General features: G+C 51.1%; 2 protein-coding genes across 13 annotated transcripts; both read right to left on the reverse strand.

Moving 5' to 3' along the window:
* Positions 1–2589: 2589 nt before the first annotated feature.
* rnf139 (ring finger protein 139) lies at positions 2590–13332 on the reverse strand. Of its 10 annotated transcripts, XM_088318967.1 has the most exons (12): positions 12890–13332; positions 11669–12324; positions 11437–11584; positions 11253–11359; positions 10876–11127; positions 6762–10403; positions 6680–6728; positions 4582–6313; positions 3479–4492; positions 3361–3412; positions 3197–3291; positions 2590–3093 (listed from the first exon to the last, which is right to left on the reverse strand). In XM_088318967.1, exons 1-6 carry the CDS (start codon positions 13050–13052, stop codon positions 9600–9602), a joined length of 2130 nt encoding a protein of 709 aa, XP_088175093.1. In that variant the 5' UTR covers positions 13053–13332; the 3' UTR covers positions 2590–3093; positions 3197–3291; positions 3361–3412; positions 3479–4492; positions 4582–6313; positions 6680–6728; positions 6762–9599. The 10 variants fall into 10 exon arrangements, 5 of the variants coding, with proteins under 5 accessions (XP_088175093.1, XP_088175092.1, XP_088175090.1 ...); XM_088318966.1 differs by having other exon boundaries at positions 3197–3972; positions 4415–4492; XM_088318964.1 differs by having other exon boundaries at positions 3197–3972; positions 4334–4492.
* A 1653-nt stretch (positions 13333–14985) lies between these two features.
* Positions 14986–24273, reverse strand: LOC148321829 (protein MTSS 1-like). 3 transcript variants are annotated; one of them, XM_088318804.1, is made up of 16 exons: positions 24165–24273; positions 23169–23237; positions 21757–21818; positions 21615–21688; positions 19625–19709; positions 19146–19237; positions 18971–19045; positions 18866–18877; positions 18646–18803; positions 18436–18543; positions 18257–18354; positions 17933–18152; positions 17545–17772; positions 17058–17195; positions 16833–16989; positions 14986–16478 (listed from the first exon to the last, which is right to left on the reverse strand). In XM_088318804.1, exons 2-16 carry the CDS (start codon positions 23235–23237, stop codon positions 15901–15903), a joined length of 2154 nt encoding a protein of 717 aa, XP_088174930.1. In that variant the 5' UTR covers positions 24165–24273; the 3' UTR covers positions 14986–15900. The 3 variants fall into 3 exon arrangements, with proteins under 3 accessions (XP_088174930.1, XP_088174929.1, XP_088174931.1); XM_088318803.1 differs by lacking the exon at positions 24165–24273 and having other exon boundaries at positions 23169–24119; XM_088318805.1 differs by lacking the exons at positions 17545–17772; positions 24165–24273 and having other exon boundaries at positions 23169–24109.
* Positions 24274–24309: the final 36 nt, after the last annotated feature.

The following is a 24309-nucleotide window of genomic DNA, read 5'->3' on the forward strand; positions in this document are numbered from 1 at the left end:
GGGGTGGCACAATCCGGCCCCACCCCTGTGCGAGCACGTGAGCTGTACCCCTCCCCTTTCATGCTACCCCCATCCGACCTGTACAACCAACCCGCCCCACCCCTACCCGTGCACCACTGTGTATATATATATATATATATATATTTAAATATGTATATATATATATATAAAATATATATATAAATATATATATATATATATAAATATATATATATATACACCAGGTGGTGAATGGGTAGGGTTGGGATAAAAAGCCCCGCCCCGGCCAGCCCCGCCCCGCCCCGCCCCCCCTGCCCCTGCCCGCTCACGTATACATTCGAATACAAATATATATATATATATATATATATATATGTAAAAAAAAAAAAAAAAAAATATATATATATATATATACATATATATATATATATATATATGTATACCAATCTATATGTGAACGGGTAGGGGCGGGGCTTCGCCCCGCCCCTACCCGACACAATTAAGAATGTTGGGTAGGGGCGGGGCTTCGCCCCGCCCCTACCCGAATAACTAGTAAGCTTGTTATTCGGGTAGGGGCGGGGCTTCGCCCCGCCCCTACCCGAATAACAAGGCTAGTTGAATAACTAGTAAGCTTGTTATTCGGGTAGGGGCGGGGCGAAGCCCCGCCCCTACCCAACATTCTTAATTGTGTCGGGTAGGGGCGGGGCGAAGCCCCGCCCCTACCCGTTCACATATAGATTGGTATACATATATATATATATATATATATATATATATATATATATATATTTTTTTTTTTTTTACGTATATATATATATATATATATATATATATTTGTATTCGAATGTATACGTGAGCGGGCAGGGGCAGGGGGGGCGGGGCGGGGCGGGGCTGGCCGGGGCGGGGCTTTTTATCCCAACCCTACCCATTCACCACCTGGTGTATATATATATATATTTATATATATATATATATATTTATATATATATTTTATATATATATATATACATATTTAAATATATATATATATATATATACACAGTGGTGCACGGGTAGGGGTGGGGCGGGTTGGTTGTACAGGTCGGATGGGGGTAGCATGAAAGGGGAGGGGTACAGCTCACGTGCTCGCACAGGGGTGGGGCCGGATTGTGCCACCCCTGCACCGGTGGGCCTTGTCACAACTTTTAATAAAAATATATGCGAACGCATTTTTAGTTTCACCCCCTTGACAACTTGCATTGCCTGGACGGGGATTCGTACCAGGGTCCGATGGTGTCACGCTCTGCATCGTTAACCACTCGACCACGGTGGCTCTGGCGGTGACCGGCCATCTGGGCGTATTTGTCCTTACTTTGCGACAAGTAGCGCCCGCGTTCAATTGTTAACGATGAATAGACGAGGAGCGGTGGTCGCTGTCAGGTATTCGCTGGCCGAGAGGATAACGCTGCGGTTTGGACACCTGAGAACCAGGGTTCGAGCCTCGCTCTGACATATCATGTATATCGTTCTGTGCAATGCAACTAACCCTAACCCTAACCAACTGTACAATGTATGCAATTAACCCTAACCGATTGTACTGTCCGTGTCACTAACCCTAACCGCATGTATAACAAATGCAAATAACCCTAACTGTAACGCTCTCACTCCCTCCGACATTGTTAACGTGTATACTTTCTTCCTTTTGACATTGCAACAGTTCGCGGTAGCATTTTGCATGGACACAACTTCGTGGACTATTGTACTTTGAGAAACGATTGTGAAAGATGAAGCGACAGTTTTTACATGCAAATTTGATTGCCCCGCTAGCTCAGGTTGACGACGAGGACGGTGAAGAGCGAAGATCCACGGTTCGAGACCCGCCAAAAGCTGTCGACCAATATACGTCACGACGCTTAACGTGTCTAAATGCATAAAGTAGTATTTCCTCACTTAATTATTTGCGGGGATTTTTTTACGTGTCAAGAACGCGGGGGGGGGGGGGCGTGAAACCAGTCGAGCGTTTATAGCGTACATTGCATTCAACTTCCAACAAATTTGAAGCTCATGTCTGACTGACAACATACAGAAAAGTCAAAACATGATTTCTAATTTATGATGAAGCGCACCTTTCATCTTTTTTGTTATACACTGGTTGACCAAAGTGGACAACTTGGATGATCTCATGCAAATGCAACATTCGAGTTATTCAAAGGTATTTGAAGTTGAGATGGTTACAAATTGTGTCAAAATCATTTTTCTGCATTTACTGTTGGCTTTGGGCAGCAGGAAAAGTGCATTTTTCTTCTCAGATTAAAGGAAAATTGTTACAAGTAACAAATGAGAATGCAAAATAAAGCGCATGTAGCAATATTTTTCCATCAATTGTGTTGACAATCTTGATGCCTCGGATCACATTTTAGGCCTTAATTTAATTTTTTTATGACGTGCAAAAGGATCAAAAAGCTGACGTCGCTATGAACGCTTGGTCGCCACAAACCGTTTATCTTCACGAGGGTCGCGGGCGTGCGGGAACCTCTCCCGTCGTCGTTGGCGACATCCTAAATCGGCTGCAAGCCATTGTCAGGACACACAAACAATCTTTCAGATGATGGAACCCGTTTCAAGTTTGACTTGATGTCTTAAGGTGCTTTTATTTTTTTCCTCCAAGGCCTTATTGTCAAGAAATTTTAAGAACATTTTCTCCCTCCCCAAAGTTTAAAGTAGACCACTTGAAATCACTTCACATTTTAATCCAAGTACACAGGCACAAAGAGAAAACGGGAGCTTGACAATTTGCATACAAACATGTCCACATACAATATTTCAGACGCCATTTTGGTCACAAGCGTTGACGGGTCTGGCCGCAGCCACCATTTCCAAGGCCGCAGCGTGGACACGACGGTGGTGGAGAATATTGTCATGGGCTGAGAATGGTGGCTGCAACCAAACGCGCGCGGCTCGGACAGGAAAAGAAACCCCTTCATGCAGTTAGTGTTGGTCAGTGCACACCCAGTGAGTTAGTGACCGAGCGGAGACAAACACACCAAAGGAAGAACAAAGAAATACAATCGGCGCAGAGTTGGCGCTTTGCTCTCCAAGTGGCGCCGTCGCATCTGCACCTCTCGTCTGGGAACGCTACGGAGAAAAGAGACAAGACTCGTCTTACGATGCGTTGGCATCCATTTCATTGCGCACTGGCCTCAAAAGCGAGCTGTTCATCTTGCAATCGTTCCTCTACCTCTGATGGCAGCCCGGCGACAAGAACGATGGGCATCATGTGCCACTTGAGGACCCGCCTTCCATTTTGTGACCTTTCTCCAGCTCCTTCGCCACCTTGCAAAACAAGCACATTGACGCACAACATTTTTTTTTTATTCATTTTTCAAGACGAGCGTTCATAACCATGTTCAGGTTCTCCACGATGCCTCCCGTCCCAACCGGCGTCCTCGTCACCCTGCAAATAAATAAGACAGTTCATCGACCGAGTGCGGGTGGCTTTATTGGTCAATGTACTCCTCACCTTGGTCCAACTTGCTCTTGGTGGCGCCGGTCCACAATCCTGAAACCAACAAATGTTTGGCGTCGCTAACAAACTCCTTCGACACGAAAGCAAAGTGACTTCCTCAAAGCAAAAGCTGCTCTGGATCCAGACAAGCCAAACAACGCCAACATTTCTTGCCAAAAGCACTCAAGCGACACGAGTCCAACCATCGGCTCGAAAAACGCACTCCATACCTGCCCTCATCACTGTCAGACCTTTCCGAGCACAAAACGACGACGAGCTTCCCTCGCTACACTCAACCAAGGCAAAGCACAAAGCTCGCGACACTGCCCCCTCCTGGTCACCATTTGCAAGCACCCGTCGGACACATTCCACTTGATTCTTCATTTGTGAAACGACTCCTTTTCCTGCAGGCCAAAAATTGGGTGACCTCCACCCGACGACGTCCTTTTTTTTTTTCCAGTCAATGGTCGTCGGTTTTGTGACCTTTGTCCAGCCTTTCCTCTTCCACCCTACGAAACAAGCACACAAATTTCATCCCGGTGCTTTTGTCCTTTCTCCGCCTCCATCCTGCAACAAGTCAAGTGCATTTGCAATCGTTCTTTATTCACAAGAGAGTCTCCAAAAGAGCCCGTTTGAGCGGGCTTGGCGGAAGAAACCTGGAAAAATGACCGCAGCGCGAGGGACCCATCCCCTTCCGGGATGAGCGGGCTGCAACGGAGACGGCAACATGATACAATGTCGCGCAAAACAACAGACTCCATTTCGGGAATCCAAACATTGCACCGAGACTCCACACGAGCAGTTCTTCGAGACCTGGACCTGTGAAACGAGGTCAAAACATCCAAGGAAGGTGGCGGGCGAGTCAGCGACCTGATTGGAGCGTCAACTTTGTGGCGTTCCCTCGTCCGTCCTGCAAAAGGCAGAATGTGCAATTCGTGGCGTGCCGCTCACTGGATTGCGCACGTGTAGAATTTTAACCGTCGGCCGGTGGGTCTCGGCGCCTCTCGGACCATCCCGCCTTACGACAACCTGGCGAGGCGGGGGGGGACAAGTCCAAGAGTGACTGTCAATCAAATCCATGTCATGCACAAGTCATCGGCAAACTCAAGACGGAATACCAGGAGGAGCAGTTCGGCCCGCCTCCCGACACTTGCGGATGTACTCGTGACCCTGGTCCAGGTCCTCTTGTTGCCCCTCAGCAAATCCGGTGGCTCCACAATCCTGAAACACAGAGAGAGAGGAGAGGATCGTGTCGAGCAATATGACGGAGTCGGCCCTCAAAGTCTACACGGCACACTCCGGCTTTCGATTGCCATCGTCTCACAAGAAAACAACTGCTCTGGATCCAGACAAGCTACAACGAGCGACCATCTCGAGTCCAACAACAATCCGCTCTCGACACCTGCCCTCATTTCGAGACAACTTTGCCAGCACGGCACACAATTGGCATCCAGAACCAAAGTCAACCAAGGCGCACCCCAGAGCTCAACACTCCACCCAGTCCTGTTCACATGTTGCCCACACAAGGTGGACTTTGGCGTGCCGCTTGACGCCGAATCGCTCCTTTTACTCGTGCCAGTCGGCTCCTCTTCCAGCCTGCAAAACACACACGCACCCTTACTTGTGAACGACCAACTTTATTTTATTACACAGTACGGCAAAGACGGAGAGGGACAAAAAAAGAAAACACTTTAGACAAGAGCAGACATTCTCGTGAATTCGGTGTGTCCAGAAATGCCACGCAGGAGCTGAAACTTGACGCCAATTTATTTTCCGCTGGTCCGAGGTCCTCCCGCTTGCTTTGTATTGAAGGCTGCCGCGTTCATTTTCAGCTCTGCAGAGAAACAAGAGAAGTTAAGTTGATATCCCGACACGTTCATTTTGGATGACAAATACGAACTCGATCGGCGCTTGCTAAAGAAAATGCACGGTTGAAAGCCGTCGAGATAATGCATCGTATTTATGACGGCAAATACGTTTTGGTGGCCGACTTTAGCGAAAAACCATCAAACCAAACGTGTAAATCTCAAAAAATACTTTTAAACGGTACTTTAACTCTTCATTTTAACGCGACACGTGCACAATAAGACGGTACAATTTTTCTGTTTGACAAAACTTACCTCAAATTGGACAGATGATCCGCAAAAGGAGTCAAGTTACAAGTCCAAGTTGTGGTCCAAATTGGATCAAAGTGTCCCCCGACCGGAAATTGGAGAAATGAACGGTTGCGAGGTACGCGTTGGTCATAAATCAACCGGCAATGGAAGAATAAAGTCGCAATTTTTGATTGCAGTTGGCGCAAAAAAGCTTTTTAATGTGAAGTATTGACAACAGGCGTCAAGCATTAGACAAAAATCACATTCACAAGTTTGCAAAAAAAAAAAAGACAAGGAAATTGCACATCTGAGAATAAATACTTCAGCCCATGGATTAAAAAAAAAAGTTACAAATGCAATTGCCTCCCTCAGATGAGGTGAGGGGACAAAACCATATTTTTTTTTTTTACCATGACAGTAAACGTCATGAGACCAGAGAAGGAAGTCAAAAATAAAAAAGGTTATTTATAGCACCTGAAATAAAATGAATCATATGCAAAAGAGCTGGCCAGCATCAACAACAAACAAAAACATTTTGAAAGCGCTGCAAGGAATAGAAAGCACAATGCGCAAAATCAAGCAAAGGGAAGTGAATTGTGACATGCTGTGCTCAAGTGCGCAAATCATGCAAGAAGCAAAATGGCATAAAAACGACAAACATTTGCTCGTGTGTTCACTTAACTGAGGACGGTCACGCGGTCCGGCGCCATCTTGGCGTCTGCGTCCTGTTCTTGACGATTAGCTTCGTCCACACCTGGCTCCAATCGACCTGCAGGCCCGACGTCACGTCCGCCCAAATTGACAAGGATGCGGCCCAGAGCTGTATTATAAAATGCTCCTATCAACAATAAATACCAAAAAACATTTGAAAGCGCGTCACCAAACAAAGAGCACAACGCGCGAAATCAAGCAAAAGGAAGTGAATTGTGACGTGTTGTGCTCAAACCTCAAACGCAGTTTTGTTCCTCAAGTCTGCTAACCGTGCAAGAAGGAAAATGGCATCGTGAGAAACAGCGACAAACGACAAACATTTGCTCGTGTGTTCACTTAGCTGAGGACCGTCAGGCGATCCGTCGCCATCTTGCCGCGGCCTGTACTTGATGACTGGCTTCGTCCACACCTGGCGCCAATTGACCTGCAGGCCTGACGTCACGTCCGCCCAAATTGACCTGTCTGCCTGACGTCACGTCCGCCAAATTGACCTGTCGGCCTGTTCGTCACGTCCCCCAATCCATGCCAACATCCTTCTTCCCTTTTCAACGGCATATCGCACACTCGCGTCACTTGGTACCGATCAAAATGACTGCTTTGGCCTGCCGTGGAAATTGTTGCAAAAAACACTATTTGGGATTCACCGCAAGCATTTCTATAATTGACCAGAAGATGGCGACAACGTAGCGCCTGAAGACGAAGTAGTGTTGTCATGACAGCCAGACTGTCGTACTTTTTAGCATCTGATTCACTTCGAAGGTGTTGCTAAAATTTCACGCCACAATAATTTATTGGGTTATTCTATTACTGCAGCAAAATCATTTACAAAAGTGTATCTCAGTCCACAAACGTGTAAAAACTACATATATGCAACCCGAGGCACACATGCATAACATGAATCTGATGAGATGAACCTTAAATGAAACCCGGCAGGATTTGAACCCAGATCTCAGGTTCCCCAACACCGAACAATAACCTCTCAGCCATGAGTGACCTGGCAGGAAACGCCACTCCGTGTCCATTTGTCTTCAAAAATGGGCGTTGTCAGCTTGGGAAAGACAAAAGCACATGCGGTGCAACCCATTTCGTTCCTCTCGTGGCCTGGTGGTCAGTGACACGGGTTGGGATCCTAAAGCACCTGGGTTCAAATCCAGACACAGGCAAGGCAGCCACAGAAGACGGAAGGGAGGGCCCAGGAAGGTCAGGGAAGTGGGAGGGGCCAGGCAGGTCAGGTTGCAGTCAGGTCAGGAAAGAGGAAGGCAGGTGAGAAAGGAGGGTAGCAAGTCAGGGAATATGGAGGGGGTGGCAGGAAAGAGGAGAGGCACATCAGACAAGTGGGTGGGGGGAGGCAGGTGAGAGCTAGGGTTGGCAGGTCAGGGAAGAGGCAGGTGAAAGAAGGGGAGGCAGGAAATGGGTGAGGGAGGCAGGTGAGAGGGGTCAGGGACAGTACAGGGAAGAGTGGCGGTGGTATTTCAGGGAAGAGGGAGGAGGTAGGCAGGTCAGACAAGAGAATGGGGGCAGTCAGATCAGAGAGGGTGGGCAGAGTCAAGTTGGGAAAGAGGAAGGCAGGAGAGAAAGGAGGGCAGCAAGTCAGGAAAGATGGAGGGGGTGGCAGGAAAGAGGAGAGGCACATCAGACAAGTGGGTGGGGGGAGGCAGGTGAGAGGGGACAGAAGTTGTAATGGCTACCCTGGGCGTGCTCAACATCATGCAACTTGCAGTACACGCTGGCCGCCTTTACACTCACCTGTCCAGAGAGGCCCAAACACCTCCTGAAATTCCTGCTGGTCTTGGCGTAGTATACTTTTAAAAACGACCATGTATAAGATTTTTTTTTTTTTTTCCGAACAATTTATTTACATAATCCTGACCACCACCACCAAAAGGCAAAATGGAAAGCTGGTGTTAGAATAACATTTAGAGGTTATTATACATTTGCCATGACGCAGCATTATTTCAATACATGGTGCGCATGACATGTTGCAAATTAGTGGAGTGGACTATGCTTGAGTGGAGGTACAGGAGGACACCTTTACTGCAGAGAGGTGGCACTTCTTCAGAAGTGAGGATGAAGTAAACAACATCGTAAGGAGCCCTGATAAATTGGCATCGAAGTCTGAAGCAAGCAACATCGTGCTGGGTCCTGATAAAAGATGTTGACGTCAAAGTCAGCTGCGACCCACGGCGGCACGCCAATGATAAACCGGACTAAACCAGCTTTTGAGAAGACGAACTGCACCACCCTTGAATGTAATCTGATTTCTCGAAGTGTAATCTGATTCCTCGATGTTATAAAAGGGAATGTGTGAAAAACATCGAGGAACAGAAGGGAGATGAAGTTGCCAAATAAACTTTATTAACCTCTCTGTATCCACTTGAGCTGAGTGCCTCTCTTCTTTCACCTATGAACCCTATATGTCAAATTGGCGAACCTGACAGCTGGCCATCGTCGAAACGCTTTCCAAACAATCCAAAGTTGTTCTTGTACAGTCGAGACGACGACAACGACTTGTGCTAAAAGCCTTCATTTGCTGTGCTTACAAAAATAGATTTGTTGTGCGCCGGTCGTCGCGGATTCGCAAAGAAAAGTGCTTCCGGCATGCGAGGCCGCACCAGCCGAAGCAGAAGGCATGAAAAGCGTCAAGGCGCCAAGCGGCTTCTTTCGAGTCATCCGTGGCGACAAGACCAAAATCAGAGTCCAACGGAGGCAACTTAACTCCTCTCGGTTGCGCAACTCAAAAAGGCTTCTTCACACCCAAATCTCCCGAAGCCCAAAATCAAAAACGGAAAAAGGATTCAATGTTTCAAAACAAAAAAAATGGCTTCCTCAGTTAAACATTTTTTATCCTAATTTTTTTTCAATAGCTTTTGAAAAAAATTGAAACGTCTTCGTTTCAAAACAAAACATTAGGGACAGCCGATACTTCACTCTTGAGTAGAGACTTTTGAAAGAACCGACGGGAGTCCAGTTGTCTCTACCCAATTTTGGAGAATTCTTTTCTATTTTGGGGAACGAAACTCATCCAACATGATTTGGATCAGAACCAAAAGCACGTCAGTCCCATGTACAAGAACGTACATAAATGTAGGCACGGTCGCACAAGAGACCAGGAGCGGCTCATCAGACGCCTCAGCTTGGCACTGATTGGACGAGGGAACACGGGCGACTCCATGATGGCCCGGACTCCAAAACAGATCGTCAAGGACGACAAACCGTCAGTGGCAGAATCTGTTCCCCTCCCACACATTTGTCAGGCGAACCCCCTAAACTGAAGACATTTTGTTCAATGAAGATGCTGAAGTTTGTTTAAATAATCGCCCCCCCCCCCCTCAGTCGTCTGTGGAGTCGCTGTCATCGTTCAAATATTCTTCCTCCACAGGCGTGCCCCCGTTTTGCACCCCCCAGTCGTCGTCGTCGTACTCGATGCTGTCGTTGTCCCCCAGCAGCTCGTGGGTGGCCGCCGCCACCCCTTCGCCGCCCGAAGCCACCCCTTCGCCGCCCGAAGCCACCCCTTCGCCGCCCGCCGCCCTGTTGACAGGCTGGGCGTCAGCGGGCGGGTTTTCCACCCGCGGCGGCGCGGCGGGGGCCTCCGGCGGCGGCGGGGCATAGCCGGCGTTATTATTGGAGAAGGCGTCCCTGTCGCGAGCGTCGTCGTCGTCCACGTTGACCTTCTGGTGGCACATGGGGCAGGTGTCCTGGATGTAGAGCCACTTGCGCAGGCACAGCGCGTGGAAGTAGTGGTGGCACGGCGTGATGCGCGCCGAGATGGCAAAGTCCTGGTAGCAGATGGCGCACACGTCCTCGATGCGGCGCAGCCGCTCGCCGCGAAGCTCGGGCAGCGAGTTGATCTTCTTGACGGCGGTGCGGCGGTTGATGAAAGTCTTCCAGCCGTTGCGCGCCTGCAGGTAGATGTTGAAGTAGGCGTGCAGGCACATCATGCAGGCGCGGATCTTGCTGCCCGACTCGAACATCATGGTGTAGGCGCCGTTGCCGAACATGACCACGCCGAACAGGAACTCGATGATGTTGCCCGTGGAGCGCACGTAGTACACGTAGTCGTCCAGCTTCTCCCACAGCACGTCCGACAGGCCGTCCGCCATGAAGAGTCCGTAGACCGTCAGCGACACCAGCACCTGCCGCGACGGGAAAACGGCTTTGGCGTCATTTCCTCCATTTTAGTCTCAGCAGTTTTTCCCCTCACGCGCCGTCGCTCGCTTGAGTTTTTGCTTTGTGTTGCGAGCCAAACGGTGAATTCCGGACTTCCCATACTCAGCCGAGTTTGGTGAGCAGCCAAAATGAATGCGCTTGCAAGGAGCTGGAGCGGACGCTTTACTCGAGCGTGAGCGGCGACTCCTTGCGAGCGCTTCTCATTTCGTATTTGCCTTTTCTTGTTTGTCCCTTTCAATGCGCCGGCTCAAAGCCCAGCCACCCCTGAGCCTCTCCTTGCCGTTACAGTGCAGCGTTTCCCCACAATTGACTCGAGCGCCGCGGTGTTTGTGAAACTCGCCCGAAATGTACATTTTGGCTCGCAACAAAAATACGCCGACGCATTTGACGGCTGCTGATGGGAAGCGGCGCCAACGGCTTGGCACGGCGCGCACGTACCTTGAGACAGAGCTCCACGCAGAAGGCGGTGACGGCGAAGAGCCAGGTGTTGATGGCGTAGTGGTGCCACAGAGCGTGGCTGAGCACCACGGGCAGCACAAAGAGCGCCACCGACACCAGCAGCACGGGCAAGTGGCGGCGCAAGGACGATACGTGCGAGGCGCTGAGCGACATCAGCACCGGGTCCGTCATGCCTTGGATGAAGTGCAGGATGGCCGTCAGCAGCAGGCACATGTTGCGGCTCAGACGCACCTGCGAGAACACGGCCCGTCATCGCTGAGCACCGTCACGGGCACAACACTTCCAAATGCGCCGAACCGCTTCAGCTCGCCACCACAACTAAAGCAACCGTGAGCGGACAAGTTCTTGAGTCCTACCAGGCGTTCCTCGGGGTCCAGGCTGCTGAGTCCGGTCTGCAGCGCCAGGATGAAGAAGAGCACGGGAGCCACGAAGCCCAAACGTTTATCCTCCTCTTCCGTCGAACCTGAAGAATACAAAAAAGTCGCCGTTTTGATGAGCGGGGGACATTTTGTAACGCCGCAAAGGGTGACCGATGCTCACCAATGAAGGTGAGGACGCTGAGGCCCAGGTAGTGCGCCACCGACGAGATGACGGCGCTCATGCCCAGGACGGTGAGCGTGGAGTCGCAGCCGGAGATGATCAGGTTGCTCGTCACGTCCCACAAAACGTCCCAACTCAGAAGGTAACTCTGACCGGTGAGACGAGAGATTCACCGATGGGCGCGAGTCGCACACGCCGCAAGTGACTCAAGTGAATCGTGAGCAGCTTTTACCTGCGAGTCGGAGCTGCGGCCTGCGTAGTCGCCCGTGGCGTCGCCGCTCTCCCTTCGCACCGCCTGCACCACGTAGCCCAGGATGAGCGCCTGGGCCGTGACGCGGGTCAGCCAAAAGACCCGCAGCACGTCCGGGAAGCGGATTCTCTTCCAGGTGTCCTTGAGGAGCAGCTGCAGGCCGTACATGCGGTACATGTGGCGCACCAGCAGGTAGACGTAGCGGCACGAGTAGTAGAACCACTTGAGCCGCACGGCCAGGCAGGCGGCCGTGTTGAGGGCCAGGGCGGCGCCCGACAACACGGCCACCAGCCGCCGCACGTCCGGGGGCAGCTCCATCATGAGCCCCCAAACGGGGACCACCACATCCAGGACCACCAGGGCGGCCAGCGACGACCGCAGACTCAACAGGAAGACGTAGGCCACGCCGAAGGCGAGCTGGACCGCCGCCAGGCCCAGCCACAGCGTGGGCCCGCTTCGGGGCGGCGCACGCAAGCCCAGCGCCAATTTGTAGTAGGCGCCGGAGAAGTCCGCATGCGATGTGGCGTGGTAATTGACCAGGACGGCCGCTGCGCCCACGACCACAGCCAGGAAGAGGGTGTAGAACTTGAACAAGGCCTTCTGGGAGAGCAGCAGCACCACGCCGGAGACCAGCACGCCTGGGAAAAGGGCGGACATTCGTCACAACTTCCCCAAACACGTGGCGACGACATCCGTCATGCTCCCAACCACGATCCAATTTCACTTCACGGTTCTGAAAATGAGGAGTGGTACGTTGGCTCCTCCTAGTGCTACTTTCCAAGAAATCAAACTGTTCTTTCTATATCACAACAAAGTTCTTCAAAGCAGAAATTTCATTTCGCCCAAAAATAAATAAATAAATAAAAGTTGCTTTGTAAAATACTTTGTCATCTGGGGAACCCACTTTAGGTCATACAAACAAAAACAAAAGACAACGAGTTGGACTTGTTTTTCTTTGCTGGTGCTTCCTTGTTTCTTAGTCAACGCGAGTCTTCCATTGGCTTTATTGCGTCACAATCCAGAGTCATCAAGATTCACGAGGTTGTCGGCTTTCCGAGATCAAAATATTAAATGTTGACTGTATGACTGCTGCTGTCAACTTATCGTGTGACTGACAGCTAACGCAGCTGCGCGGATAGCGAACGTTCGCCGGCGACAAGACGTGCGCGCGTGGGTGTCATGTTGGCCGTGTGTCACACTTACCCACGACACGCAGCAAAGCGCTCCCGACGGTGCCGGCCCATCCCGGGCCGGGCTCGTGATACGAGTTGAAGATGGCGTCGATAATAAAGATGCAGGGCACCCGCAGAGCCACATCGAGCACCGCCAAGGCCTGCTGGCCTAGCCGGCCTTGCGTGGACGCCATTCGGCTTCGGGCTCACAACTCACAGTCCCAGCGGCTCCGGCGGGACCGACACGTCCGTGGAGCATGGAAATGCGTGGAAGTCGCCCGCTGAGAGGCTGGCAGGCGAGCAGACTGCGGCATTGTGCGGTTTAGCTTCAAGCTTCACTCGGTTTGGCAGCTCCGAGCCACGGCCGCCATGTTGGGCCACTTGAACTTGTCTGCTGCATCTTCTCGTTGGTGTCAACTACGCGACTTCACTCCGATGTGAGACGCTGCCGCCACCTAGCGGGGAAGCGCAGAACTAAAAGATTCACCATCCGATTCGAGGAAAAATAAAACTGAAAGAATTCAGTGCAATATTGTACGAATTGGAAGACAACTGCCCCCAATTTCTGTCCCACTCGAATAACTCTGAACACCTGAAATACACAAATACAATGTCATCAAAAACTTGAGAACCACATCCAGTACGCTGTGGCGTGAGTGCCTCAATTTCTGTTATCATTTCCACAATCAGTAATTTGGTTTTACCTATTCACAATTGAGAGCAAATATTTAATTCTATATGTGAGCACACGAGTAATATTTCCATTGTAAAACGTCTTTTGAGTGTCCAGAAAAAAATATAAATCTTATGTATTATTATTATTAAATGAAGTGACAATCACTTACCTTAGTGCTTACTTGTAAGTCATTAGCATAATAGCTGAATTGCCACCTCTGAATTATTTATTCTTTACATTTTAGCACTTTGAATATTATTCACAACTGGTTGGTCATTCTCAAATTACCCATCATAGCAAAATTGCCCATTTCATTGTTCCTGCCTATCACTCAGTCATCTAAAAATTCAGTGATGACAAGCAGTATGAGGAAAATTATTGGATGGAATTCGATAAATCGTGGTTGACTCGCCTCACCTGCGTTCAGGTTCAGTTCAGAATCTCGGCGCGTCAAAGATTCGTCAAAGTGTAGGCTCACTTGCCCACAAAGTCAGCCGGGAAACACTCTGGCCGCCCACGAGCCAAAGCTGCGATGACCTGCCCTTAATGTGACATCACACAGGTGCTCATCACCTGATTGGTCTTTGGTCACATGATGCACGAGAGGCCCGCCGCCCTTTGTCGCGCTGTCGAACGGATGATTTCGAGAGCCGCGTGAGCCCGTTTGCGCAACCCCTGCGCGCTCCTCCGGCCACGAGCACACTTAGCGCCGCCTCCGGAGGATGGCAGCCTGCCCGCCGGACATCGAGGCCTTTCGCCGCGAGATGTTCGCGGTAACAAGGAACGGCCAGCAGGTCAACATAACGCTCTACCAGATGATCCTGGAGATCAAGCGGCAGACGCAGATGGACCTGGACGAGCTGCGGCAAAGCCTGCGCGACATCTGCGCACGTATGCGCGCCATCTCCGAGAAGGTGGACCGGCTGGTGGAGCCCTCGCCGGCGTGGACGCGACTCTGCCACGTCTGCAACAACAATCCCACCGTGGTCTTGGCTGTCGGGCTGGTGCTGGCCTGCGGCTTCTACCTTTTAGTCCGTTAGGAGGGCATCCTCCTCGGGGTCCAGGATTCGGATCATTTGCATCTCAAGAAGAGGAAAGGACATTTCTTTGGACGAATTCTGGACAGAGACGACCGCTGGATGGTCAAAGTCGAATGCCCATCGCGAAACCGGCGTGGAGGCATTCTGGGGTTCTGCCGTTATTAAAAAAATAATTAATTAATTGCCCATCGATACCACAAGATGGTGGACGAGTCGCCTCTGTTACACTTTGGCGCATTATTAACTCATTCACTGCCAGCCCAGGTGAAATAACTTTTGGACGTCTTTACCCGTCAATGGCAGTGAATGAGTTAAGATTTGAATGAGTGACAATCTACGCAGATACTAAATGAGTGCAAGACTGAAAAATGAGAAGGCCAAGCAGCAATCACACACGCTGGACCAGACAAACATTTTTTTTTTTTTTTTATAATTCTCCAAGACCGCATTGACATTTCGAGGCTCGTCACATTCAGCTTCATCTGCTCGGCGCATCAGCCGCAAGCCGGACGCCATCCGCAAAACGCGCTTCGCTCCTCTCCAAACAAGTCGAACGCGTTCAGACGGACGGACGGCCAGGAAAATGTTTGAGCTGTGAGGAACATTGCATCGTAAAAGACGGAAAAAGGACATCGACTGGACAACAGCAACTGAGAACGATCGGGCACTCCCAAACCGGTTTGGGGCGCTTCCGTTTGGACGGACTGAAAATTGTTGACGTGTACAAGACGGTTCCGAAAATCCCGATGACGCTTGCCGAACTTTTTACGAGCTTCCATCGGGGACCCTTCTCCGTCGTGATTTTTCAACGCGAGCGTGTCTACTTTTTTTAAATTTAGGCCATTAAGTCCTTTACGCACACTTCAATGTATCGACAACATGTCAGTGATAAAAAATAAATAAATAAACATTAAACGCCACCTGACTTGATGTCTGTACGCCTCTCAAGAGCAGCTGCAAAATCCCAAGCATCATTTGGGAGCAAAGCGCGGCGAGACGGAACGAGCTCGTTGAGAAAACAAGGTAATAAAAAAAAAAAAACAAGAACATGCAAAAGGATTTCGCTTTCCGAAGGCAAACTCCAGCTGTTGCGTCTTCGCGTTTGTCTCGATGCAACACGTAATTGAGATACTGGAGCAGGTTTTTGGCACGCAAAAAAATAAAGTTTTTTCTTGCCGTGTGTCGGACGCCGCTCACGTTCGGCACATCCTGAACAAAAAGTCTGAGTTCAAGAGCGGATGTCCCAAATGAGAAAAAGCCTGACTCACGTTGTCCGTTTTGTTGCGACAAAACCGGCAGCACCGACGAAACTCGGGGAAAGTCCGCTCAGTAGATCCTGGGTGCCGATCGGTCGTTGGTGGTGGTCCTCTTCAGCTTGACGCCGCGCCGGATGGCCACCAGGAAATCGTCAGCGCCGTCCCCGTGTTCCGTCTCCTCCAGCAGCTTGGGGAGAGGACGTCGCTCCGACTCGGACCCGGGGCCGAGATCCAAGTGAGACCAGAAGGTTCCGCTGCTCCCCGGTGAGAGAGGCGCGCCGGGGGGGCTCAAGGGTGTCCGCCCGTCCTCGGACGACCTCCCCTTGGGGAAGCCGGGGTGCTCCGGCACGGTGGGCGTCTTGACCGGGACCATGGGCGGCTTGATGGGGATGGGCCCCAACGTGAGGCCTCCCGACGGGCGTCGCAGGTTGGGTTTGGAGGACGGCGTCCGGCGAATGGTGGCCAAGCCTGGCGGGACCACCGTGGACGGGCTAGGGGGCACGCAGGCCGACGTGGGACGCTTGGACGTGAACGGTCGGCGGCAGGAGTGAGAGAGGTCGCCGGGCCGCGGGACGCCGGGCCACTTGTCCACGTCGGGGTTGTGATGATCGCCTTCGTGATCGGCTCCCACGGGCAAGTAGTCGCCGTCTGAAGAGGACACACAGACGTGAAAACAAGCCACGCGAACCGTAACCGATCCTGGCCTCAGTTACCCCAAACCAGTGCTTCTCAATTATTTTCTGTTACCCCCCCCCCCACTTTCCACCAAAACTATAAATAACAGCATTTTTGCGCGCATAATGGTTAACGAGAGCGCCACTGCCACCTACTGGAGCTGATGTGCAATTGCACTTTATTGTGGTACAGCGGGGGGAAAAAAGCCTGTTCGCCAGTGTCACCCCCCCCCTTTGAAAAGCACTGCCCTAAACCAATAAAGCCGCAGCCCACTAACTAGAAACACAAACAAATTGCAGCCGTCATTAACTCCAGATTTATTCCCACCTTGCGTGGGGCCGGCATCCTCCGAGCAGCACGGTGTGTTGGTTTGACTGCTGTAGCCGCTGGAGCCCTGCAGCGAGTCCCTGCTGGAGCCATGGAAGTCCAAGTGGAGACTGCGGGCGAGCGCTTTAGCCAGCTCCACGTGGGCCTCTCTGTCCTCCTGCACGCAAAGAAAAAAAGTTGAGTTGGCCGAAAGAAAGGCGTTCAAGGTCATCGTGATGCTGCCACCTTGGACGAGGTCACAGGGGAGCCCCCTTTGCCTTCTTGTAGCTCCTCCCTCGGCGGCTCGGCGGTCTCCCGCCTCTCCTTGGCCCACCTCAGGGCGTTGAACAAGGGCTGATCGTACGGGCCCGGCTTGGTCCAGTCCTGGCAATGCAAAACGCGAGCGTCAAGGCGTGGCCTTGAGCTGTTAGCATGTTGCTAAGCTAAACACAACGGAGTCAATCCGCAAAACGGCAAACAGAGGCGACGAGGATCTTCATGCTTGTTGAAGTTTCAATTTTATTGCAAAACGCTTCCTCGGTTCTGAATTCAAACCCGTTCGTGACCAGATCCCGGATTCACAGCTTCAAGAACCAAGAAGAGTCCAGTGGCCTCCATCCAACTTTTGCCGATTACAATGGAGTGGATGACTGATGGATAATTTACACACACACACACACACACACACACACACACACATTGAAATCAATGAGACAGCCATGAGGGAAAAGACCTTCCAGGACGGGACTCGGCGCGGCGGCGACGACATCGTGGACGAGCAGACTGGCGGGAAGCCAAACAATCGAGAAGACGGAATGGGCGAATGAGCCCAAGAGGACGACGGGGACACGGGTGAGGTGGCGGCGGAGGAGGAGGGCAAAGATGGTGCATGGAGGAGAGGGAGGCGGGCGTCTTGTTGTAGCACGCCGGACCACCAGGGGGCAGCGTGATGGTTGGACAACTGAAGGTGAACACCAGAATGGAGGGTGAGGATGTACATGCGCTCAAAAACGTCGCCGTGATCGGACGCATAAGCACCCACGACGGAATCGGGACGGCTAAATCCCGATCGCTTCCCATCACGAGTTGTGTACGTCCAACCGACCGTCACGTGGATTCACCTGCAAGGCTTCGGGAGGCATGGGGGACGGCGACTTGGACTGCGAGGCGTCCTGCGAGATGAAGCCCGAGTCGTGGGAGGACACCGAGGAGAGGCGGGCCGGCGTCTGCTGCGGGAGGACCGACGACGACGACGACGTGCGGTAGCGGAAGTGCGAGGTGGGAGAGTGGCAGCGCGAGCCGCTGGAGCGAGAGTCGCTGCTGTTCACGCTGTTCAGGCTGCTGCGGCGAGAAAAAGGGCAAGAAAACTTGGCGTTAGCCACTCTCGCCACTAGAGGGCGACGCGGCAGGCAAAAACGTGAAGATGAGCCGCCTAGGGAAGCAACCTGCACATGCTGGACTTCCTGGACACGGTGGTGCTGGGAGATGAGGGCGGAGTCTGAAAGGACCAGGAGCACTCTGACGCTTTCAGGTCCACGATCACCTGTGAGGGAGGAAGACGAAGATGAGCGAGACGAAGAAGGAGGAGGCGAAAGGAAAAAGAAAGGATGACGAGAGGACGTGCTTGTTCACTGGAGGGGGGCAGCTTGTGAGGGTCCATGGTCAACGTCTTCAGGTCGTCCGTCAGCGTCTGCAGGTGACTGATCTCGCCGAGCACGGAAAGCTCCTCCTCCTGACACGCGAGCGTCAACACACACACACACACATTGTCAATGAAAACACACCACCACAAAAATCGACTCCATTATGCGTGGCGGTTGGCGTGGCGACTGACCACGACGGGCCTGAGCATGGCCACCACGCAGCAGAAGCGGCTCCTCTCCTCCACCATGGCCCGCCGCACCGCCTGCTTCTCGGACTCCTCCAGCAGGAAGTACTTGTCGCTCACTTCCTGCTTGGCGTTGTCCAACTGCGGCTGGATATCTCCGCGCCCTGCACTCGAAAGGACAAACGGGACCAGGAATGGAGCGGTCGCCACGTGGCGGCTAACTTACCAAAGACGTCAGCTGTCACGGACAAAGAAACCAAAAAAAAAAGTCAGCAAAGCGTCACGCGGCAAACGAGAATTCTGCGTCGGCTGCCGGCGGCTTTTAGCAGACCTTTCTTGGCTTTCTTCTGCAGCTTCAACGTGTCCGAAGAGCGCTTCTTGATCTCCTGACGGGCTTTCTTGTACTCTGACATAATCCGCGCACACACACACACGCACGCAAGATGAAGGAAGTACACTCAAAGAACGCCACATCAGAAGTTCTAGCCGTGCGTGTGTGTGTGTACCTTTGGCGTGGTCCTTGTCCAGAGTGTTGGCGACTCTCTTCCACTCCTCCATCTGCTCCTGGAGGGGGTTGATCAGGCAATCCACAAACAACCTGCACACGCACACGCACGCGCACACGCACGCACATATCATCATAAAAACAAGTCAAGCAAAAATTAATTTCTGCACAACAAGATGAAGGATGAGATTGGAGGAGAAGGATGTGTTGCCATGGAGATCTGGGACGAGGGGGAGGGTTCGGTACAACACTAATTGAACATGCGCACGCCAACACACACGTGCACTCACATGGACGAAGACAAACACACACACATCAACAGAAACACACGCACACACTTCCTGGCTCACACACAAATATTAAATATGAATATAAAACATTCATTTCAGCACAACAAGATGGAGGACGAGGAGGGGTTGCCATGGTGATCTGAGAGGCAAAACCTGTTGAACACACACACGCACGCACGCACGCACGTACGTGGAGAACTGCCTGAGTTTCGTCTCGATGCTGCGGTGCCTCATGCACATCCTGGTGAGCGCTGAGCCGATGTCCCTCGTCGCCCCTGGCAACCACATTGCAAAAGAAAATACATTTTAAAAATGAATTTCAAGCGTGAAGCATGAGCAACCAACATTTTTTTTTTGCCACATCTGAGTGGAAGGAAGTGAAATGCAGCTCCTCATGAGTGTCCTCATTTTCTCCACAAATTTCAATCTCATCCATTTCGCTATTTTGTGCATTTCTTTGTGCACTTTTTGCTGTGCCTCCCGTTTATTTTGGATGTAATTCTCCTGTAGACCACTAGATGGTAGCTCAGGATTTTCCATTTGAAAGGAGACGCCTGAAAGCAGCAAGTATTGGAGTTTTTTTGCTTTTTTTTGCTGCAGATCAATCGTTTGAAACCAACACAAAGCAAAGCGCCGGACGGCTTTTGAAAATCTTTGGCCATGATCGAAAGTCGGATGAACAGAGACGACATGGCAAAGGTTGCAATCTGCTGACGATTTTGCCAGCGAGCGCTGGTGTCAGGGTGCGGCCATGATGCTGCTGCATTGCACCACTGACACCCCCCCCTCCTCCCCTCTTCTTAGTTTTCTTGGTGGCTTGCACACGTTCCTTCTTTTTTTGGGGCACCTGAGACAGACACGGAGCGCTTCCCTGCGATGACATGGACGAACGTCGCCCACAGGCAGACCAATTCAAAGTTCTTCCACAAGACAGACAGACAGCACATGTACACTCTCCGCAACTTCCACTAACGACCCGGGTTAAACTGAGCTCTGAGTAAAGTAAAGTAGTCAGGTGACACACTTCCTTGACACCAATTTACTTTTCAGGAACAGCTCATAAAACAGGAACGGGAGACTTTTTGCACGGGTGGCTGGGATTTTTTTTTCATGTAAAATGTGTGCCGTGACGCAATAAAGTTTGTCAAATTCTTGACTTTTGTCACAACCCCCCCCCTAAAATAAATGCATGCGCACACACACGCACGTGCTACACTGGAGGTGTTGGGATGCCCTGAGTGGGAGTGTGTGTGTGCGTGCAGGGTTGGAATAGTTCAAATACGTTTGTGGGGATCGTCCCGGGTGTCTGTTTTCAGAATTTGCACATGCGTTGGAGGAAGAGAAGAGTTTCCCCGACCATGTCATCGGCAATCGGTAAACTCTCCACGCAGAATGTCGGAAATGTCTTGATGTGACGGCCGATGATGGCGCGCTCATGTATATTCAAAGTCAACGATATTGCAATCCTTTTTTTTTTTTAAGAAAACATTCTACAACAAAAATCCTGTCCTATCCCATCGATGTATCAGCAACCTGCACACACACACGTGCACGCACTTTCCAGACACAGGCACACGCACGCGTGCAGTCAAAAAGTGAGCTTTTCATTTTCTTGACCCGAACTTCTGTCAGACATCCAAAAACGTCGCAGCTCGTATTATTGCCGTCATCTGCACGCGTGTGTGAGTCAGTGAGTGTGTGCGTGTGTGGCAGCTGCTGCAGCCGATCATCTGACCGTCCTAGTGAGAAGCTAACAAGTCATGTGACGCGACGCGACGATGTCTCTTTCCAAATCAATCTTGACAAGTGGAACTCATGCCACGAGAATTGACAGACGGACGGACGGCGGGATTGATGGCCCTCGCGGGTATTTCGAGCGGCATGTAACCGAAGGCGCCGGTGGGAATGCAAAAATAGGACGACGGCCGAGAGTGCCGCGCGTTTGACCCACTAGCAGCTTGAGAAACTTTGCAAGGTCGTCCTCTCGGACTTCGGGTGGGACGTAGAGACGAAGAATGGACTGGTCGCCAGCCAATGGAAGGGCACATAGTAACAAATAATGGATTGGTCACCGTATGCGACAACATGGCGCCAAAGCACTACATCTATCTACTCCTCGACTCTTGTCAACATACCTCAAAAGGGAAAGACGCTGCTCAACTAGAAAAGTTGCGTCCTACCTCGACTGCCGGTCGCCATGTCGGCCACCTTCTGGAAGGCGTCCAAGAACGCTGCCACCGCCACCACCGTCATCCTGCCACACAAAACAACCACACGTGCACGTTACCGTTGCGCTCGTCCTACTTTGCGCTGAAAAGTTACCTGAGCTGTGACTGCAGTTTGCTGGCCTTGCTGACAAAATCTTCCCACACGGGATAGCTTCCCTGCAGAGCAAACACAACAACGAGAAAACCATGACGATGACGTGGGGACTTTTTTTCCACATTCGGAATGACAGTTTGTGATGAATTGTCAAAAAAAAAAAGTCAATCTAATCTTGGCAGTCTAGCGCCAACTACTGGCAAGGAGGGCTTTGGGATTTTTTTATTTCCCTTAAGTATGCCATTTTACTAATCCCGATGAAGGGTTCGAGGATGCTGATTGAATGACGTTTGTGTCGCAACAGTTTGTCTGTGGACGGACGTCATCTCTTTTCTCGCATCAAATTGGCATGTCGTCTGACAGCTTCAACATCACTAGTCCTCATCGCCAGCTGCGCCGAGCCGCATGATCGACCGTCGCCATGGCAACACTGCAGAGGGGCAAGAGGAAAAGACGAGCGGGGGTTGTGGGTGGGTGCGTGGGGGGGGGGGCTACCTCCAATTAATATTTTTTTCATGATGCCGCCGCATCCGTCAGCTAGCCGCGACATAAATTGAAGGAGCTTTCGGATTCGTTGGCTGGCGTTCTCCAATTGCTGTTGTTGCGCATATTCAACGCGACGGACGAAATATGTCACATAGTGGGGGGATGCGCGGCGATTCAAGCGGTTGGGATGAGGAAATAGAAGTCAGCCAATCGACCCAAAGGGTTTCCATGGCGACAAGGAGATGGAGACATGAGTTGGAACCTCACCCCAAAAAAAGAGACGAGGCTAAGCTCGTTGGCTTACAACATAAAATTCTGAATTATTCTCATGAAAAAAATCTATTTCTAAGAAACTGACTGGTCGCCACTCATTGTCAGGGCAGCCATAGACAAACGATGGAATGGTCGCCAGTCAGTATATGAGGGCAGACAAGATAAGCAAGAAAAAAAAAAATCAATCGGAATCTTGCTTTCATGGAGAAAACTGCAACCCAATAAAAATTTTGGGAGACGTTTAGACTAATCGACTCCAATCTAGTTCTGACAAGTCAAATCCAAACCCAAATTATTGCATTTATCACCATATAGCTCTATATTGGTATTCCATGTGGTGGACTGGGAGAGTTCCATGACCAAAATCCCTTTGTCGCGATTGGGAAGTCTGGAATGAGCGATTGGTTCCGAAGCATCCCGAAACACGATCCAAACATTTGGACCTTTACATCGTTCCCATGCGCGATGCGGGAGCCATTTGCACCACCTGTGGCTGAGGCAGCAGGAGGGTGTGGCAAATTCCTCGCCTATGAAGTCACCTGGTCATGGCGATGATTACGATGATGATGATGATGATGATGATGATGATGATGATGGTGGTGGTGGTGGTGGTGGTGGTGGTGGTGGTGGTATCAACGAGTGTGTGCGCGTACCTTCATATCCGCTATGACGTTCTGGAAGAGTCCCCCCAGCGCGCTGCACTCCCTCTCCATGCTCTCCATCTGGACTCAATCGATCAAAAACATCCAAAAAATAAGATCAATATCAATAGCAAGCCCGCACTGGAAAGAAGTGGGGGTGTCTTTGTGTCTTCTCTCCCCGGCTGACGGAGCTCCAGAAGCGGCCTGCGTCTAGCGGGCGACCAGCGGGGATGGAGGCGGTGTCCCCGCGGGGGGGAGGAGGCACGTGCTGGGGGGGCATGCGGGGAGGACCGTCGGCGTGTTCGTCATCTTCTTCTTCCGCAAGGTTCCACGAGGCCACGGGGACGCGCCAGCCAGGCAAGACGTGAGCGCGCTTCAGCTTGACCACGCCCTCGGATGGAGGGTTTTATTTTTGTCAGGGGTGTGAGGGACCCAGTGTGTTGATTGATCACGTCCACAAGAGGGCGCAATGATTAAGCGTTGTAGAGGCGATGGCGTTGACCATTCTGCGGTCACAGGGGTCCAACTTTAAAAAAATTTAAAAAAAGTTCCACATTCGTTTTCTTTTGCGCTTTTTAACGGCGGACTACCACGGACGTACATAATGAACTGGACTTCTAATGACGCCTTACTCGTTGTAGCAGGAAGCCGAGCCACCGGCGGCCATCTTGCGTTGCCACTGTCTAAATTGAGCGCATTGATTTCTCCGCGGCATTTTCGCGTTATTTTCTGCGTTTGTGGCGAAAATGCCAGTTTGGCAGACGATTGCATCAAGAAGTCCGGGAGAACCTTTAAATGCACGTTTTTCAAATTAAATTATATTTTCTCTCGTCAAAGATGAATCTCAGAGTTGTACTCGAGCATTAGTCTGAAATCGCACCTTTTGTTTCATTGTCAATGTACAATTACACGCAAATTGGGACCGAAATGATCAGTCACGCCATTTAGCAACATTTTTGCAGCAGAATTCACGAAGACAAGCAAAATACACATGAAAGAAAGTCAGACCTGCAGTGCAGGAGAAGGACAAAGTTCCACCTGCAGAGGACATCCAAAGAGCTGCACACTTGCCAACAGGCTGGGCTACCTCATCAAGTGCGCGTGCACGCTTTCGCATGACGTCACAGTCCCGTTCAAAACACTGGAACAAACA

Source organism: Idiotropiscis lumnitzeri, chromosome 16, assembly GCF_059441095.1.
Source record: "Idiotropiscis lumnitzeri isolate Australia: NSW breed Sydney's pygmy pipehorse chromosome 16, RoL_Ilum_1.0, whole genome shotgun sequence".
Lineage (NCBI taxonomy): Eukaryota > Metazoa > Chordata > Actinopteri > Syngnathiformes > Syngnathidae > Idiotropiscis > Idiotropiscis lumnitzeri.

What these genes read in the sequence shown, in the direction of transcription:
- rnf139 (XM_088318966.1), bottom strand. Translation starts at nt 13,052, where the DNA reads ATGGCGTCCACGCAAGGCCGGCTAGGCCAGCAGGCCTTGGCGGTGCTC. An exon ending in CAGCGTCCTCACCTTCATTG is followed by an intron (nt 11,360 to 11,436) that starts GTGAGCATCGGT and finishes TGTATTCTTCAG; the next exon opens with GTTCGACGGAAGAGGAGGAT. An exon ending in TGGACCCCGAGGAACGCCTG is followed by an intron (nt 11,128 to 11,252) that starts GTAGGACTCAAG and finishes GTGTTCTCGCAG; the next exon opens with GTGCGTCTGAGCCGCAACAT.
- LOC148321829 (XM_088318804.1), bottom strand. Translation starts at nt 23,237, where the DNA reads ATGGAGAGCATGGAGAGGGAGTGCAGCGCGCTGGGGGGACTCTTCCAG. An exon ending in TGCCCCCCTCCAGTGAACAA is followed by an intron (nt 18,355 to 18,435) that starts GCACGTCCTCTC and finishes CCTCCCTCACAG; the next exon opens with GTGATCGTGGACCTGAAAGC. An exon ending in AGGAAGTCCAGCATGTGCAG is followed by an intron (nt 18,153 to 18,256) that starts GTTGCTTCCCTA and finishes TTCTCGCCGCAG; the next exon opens with CAGCCTGAACAGCGTGAACA.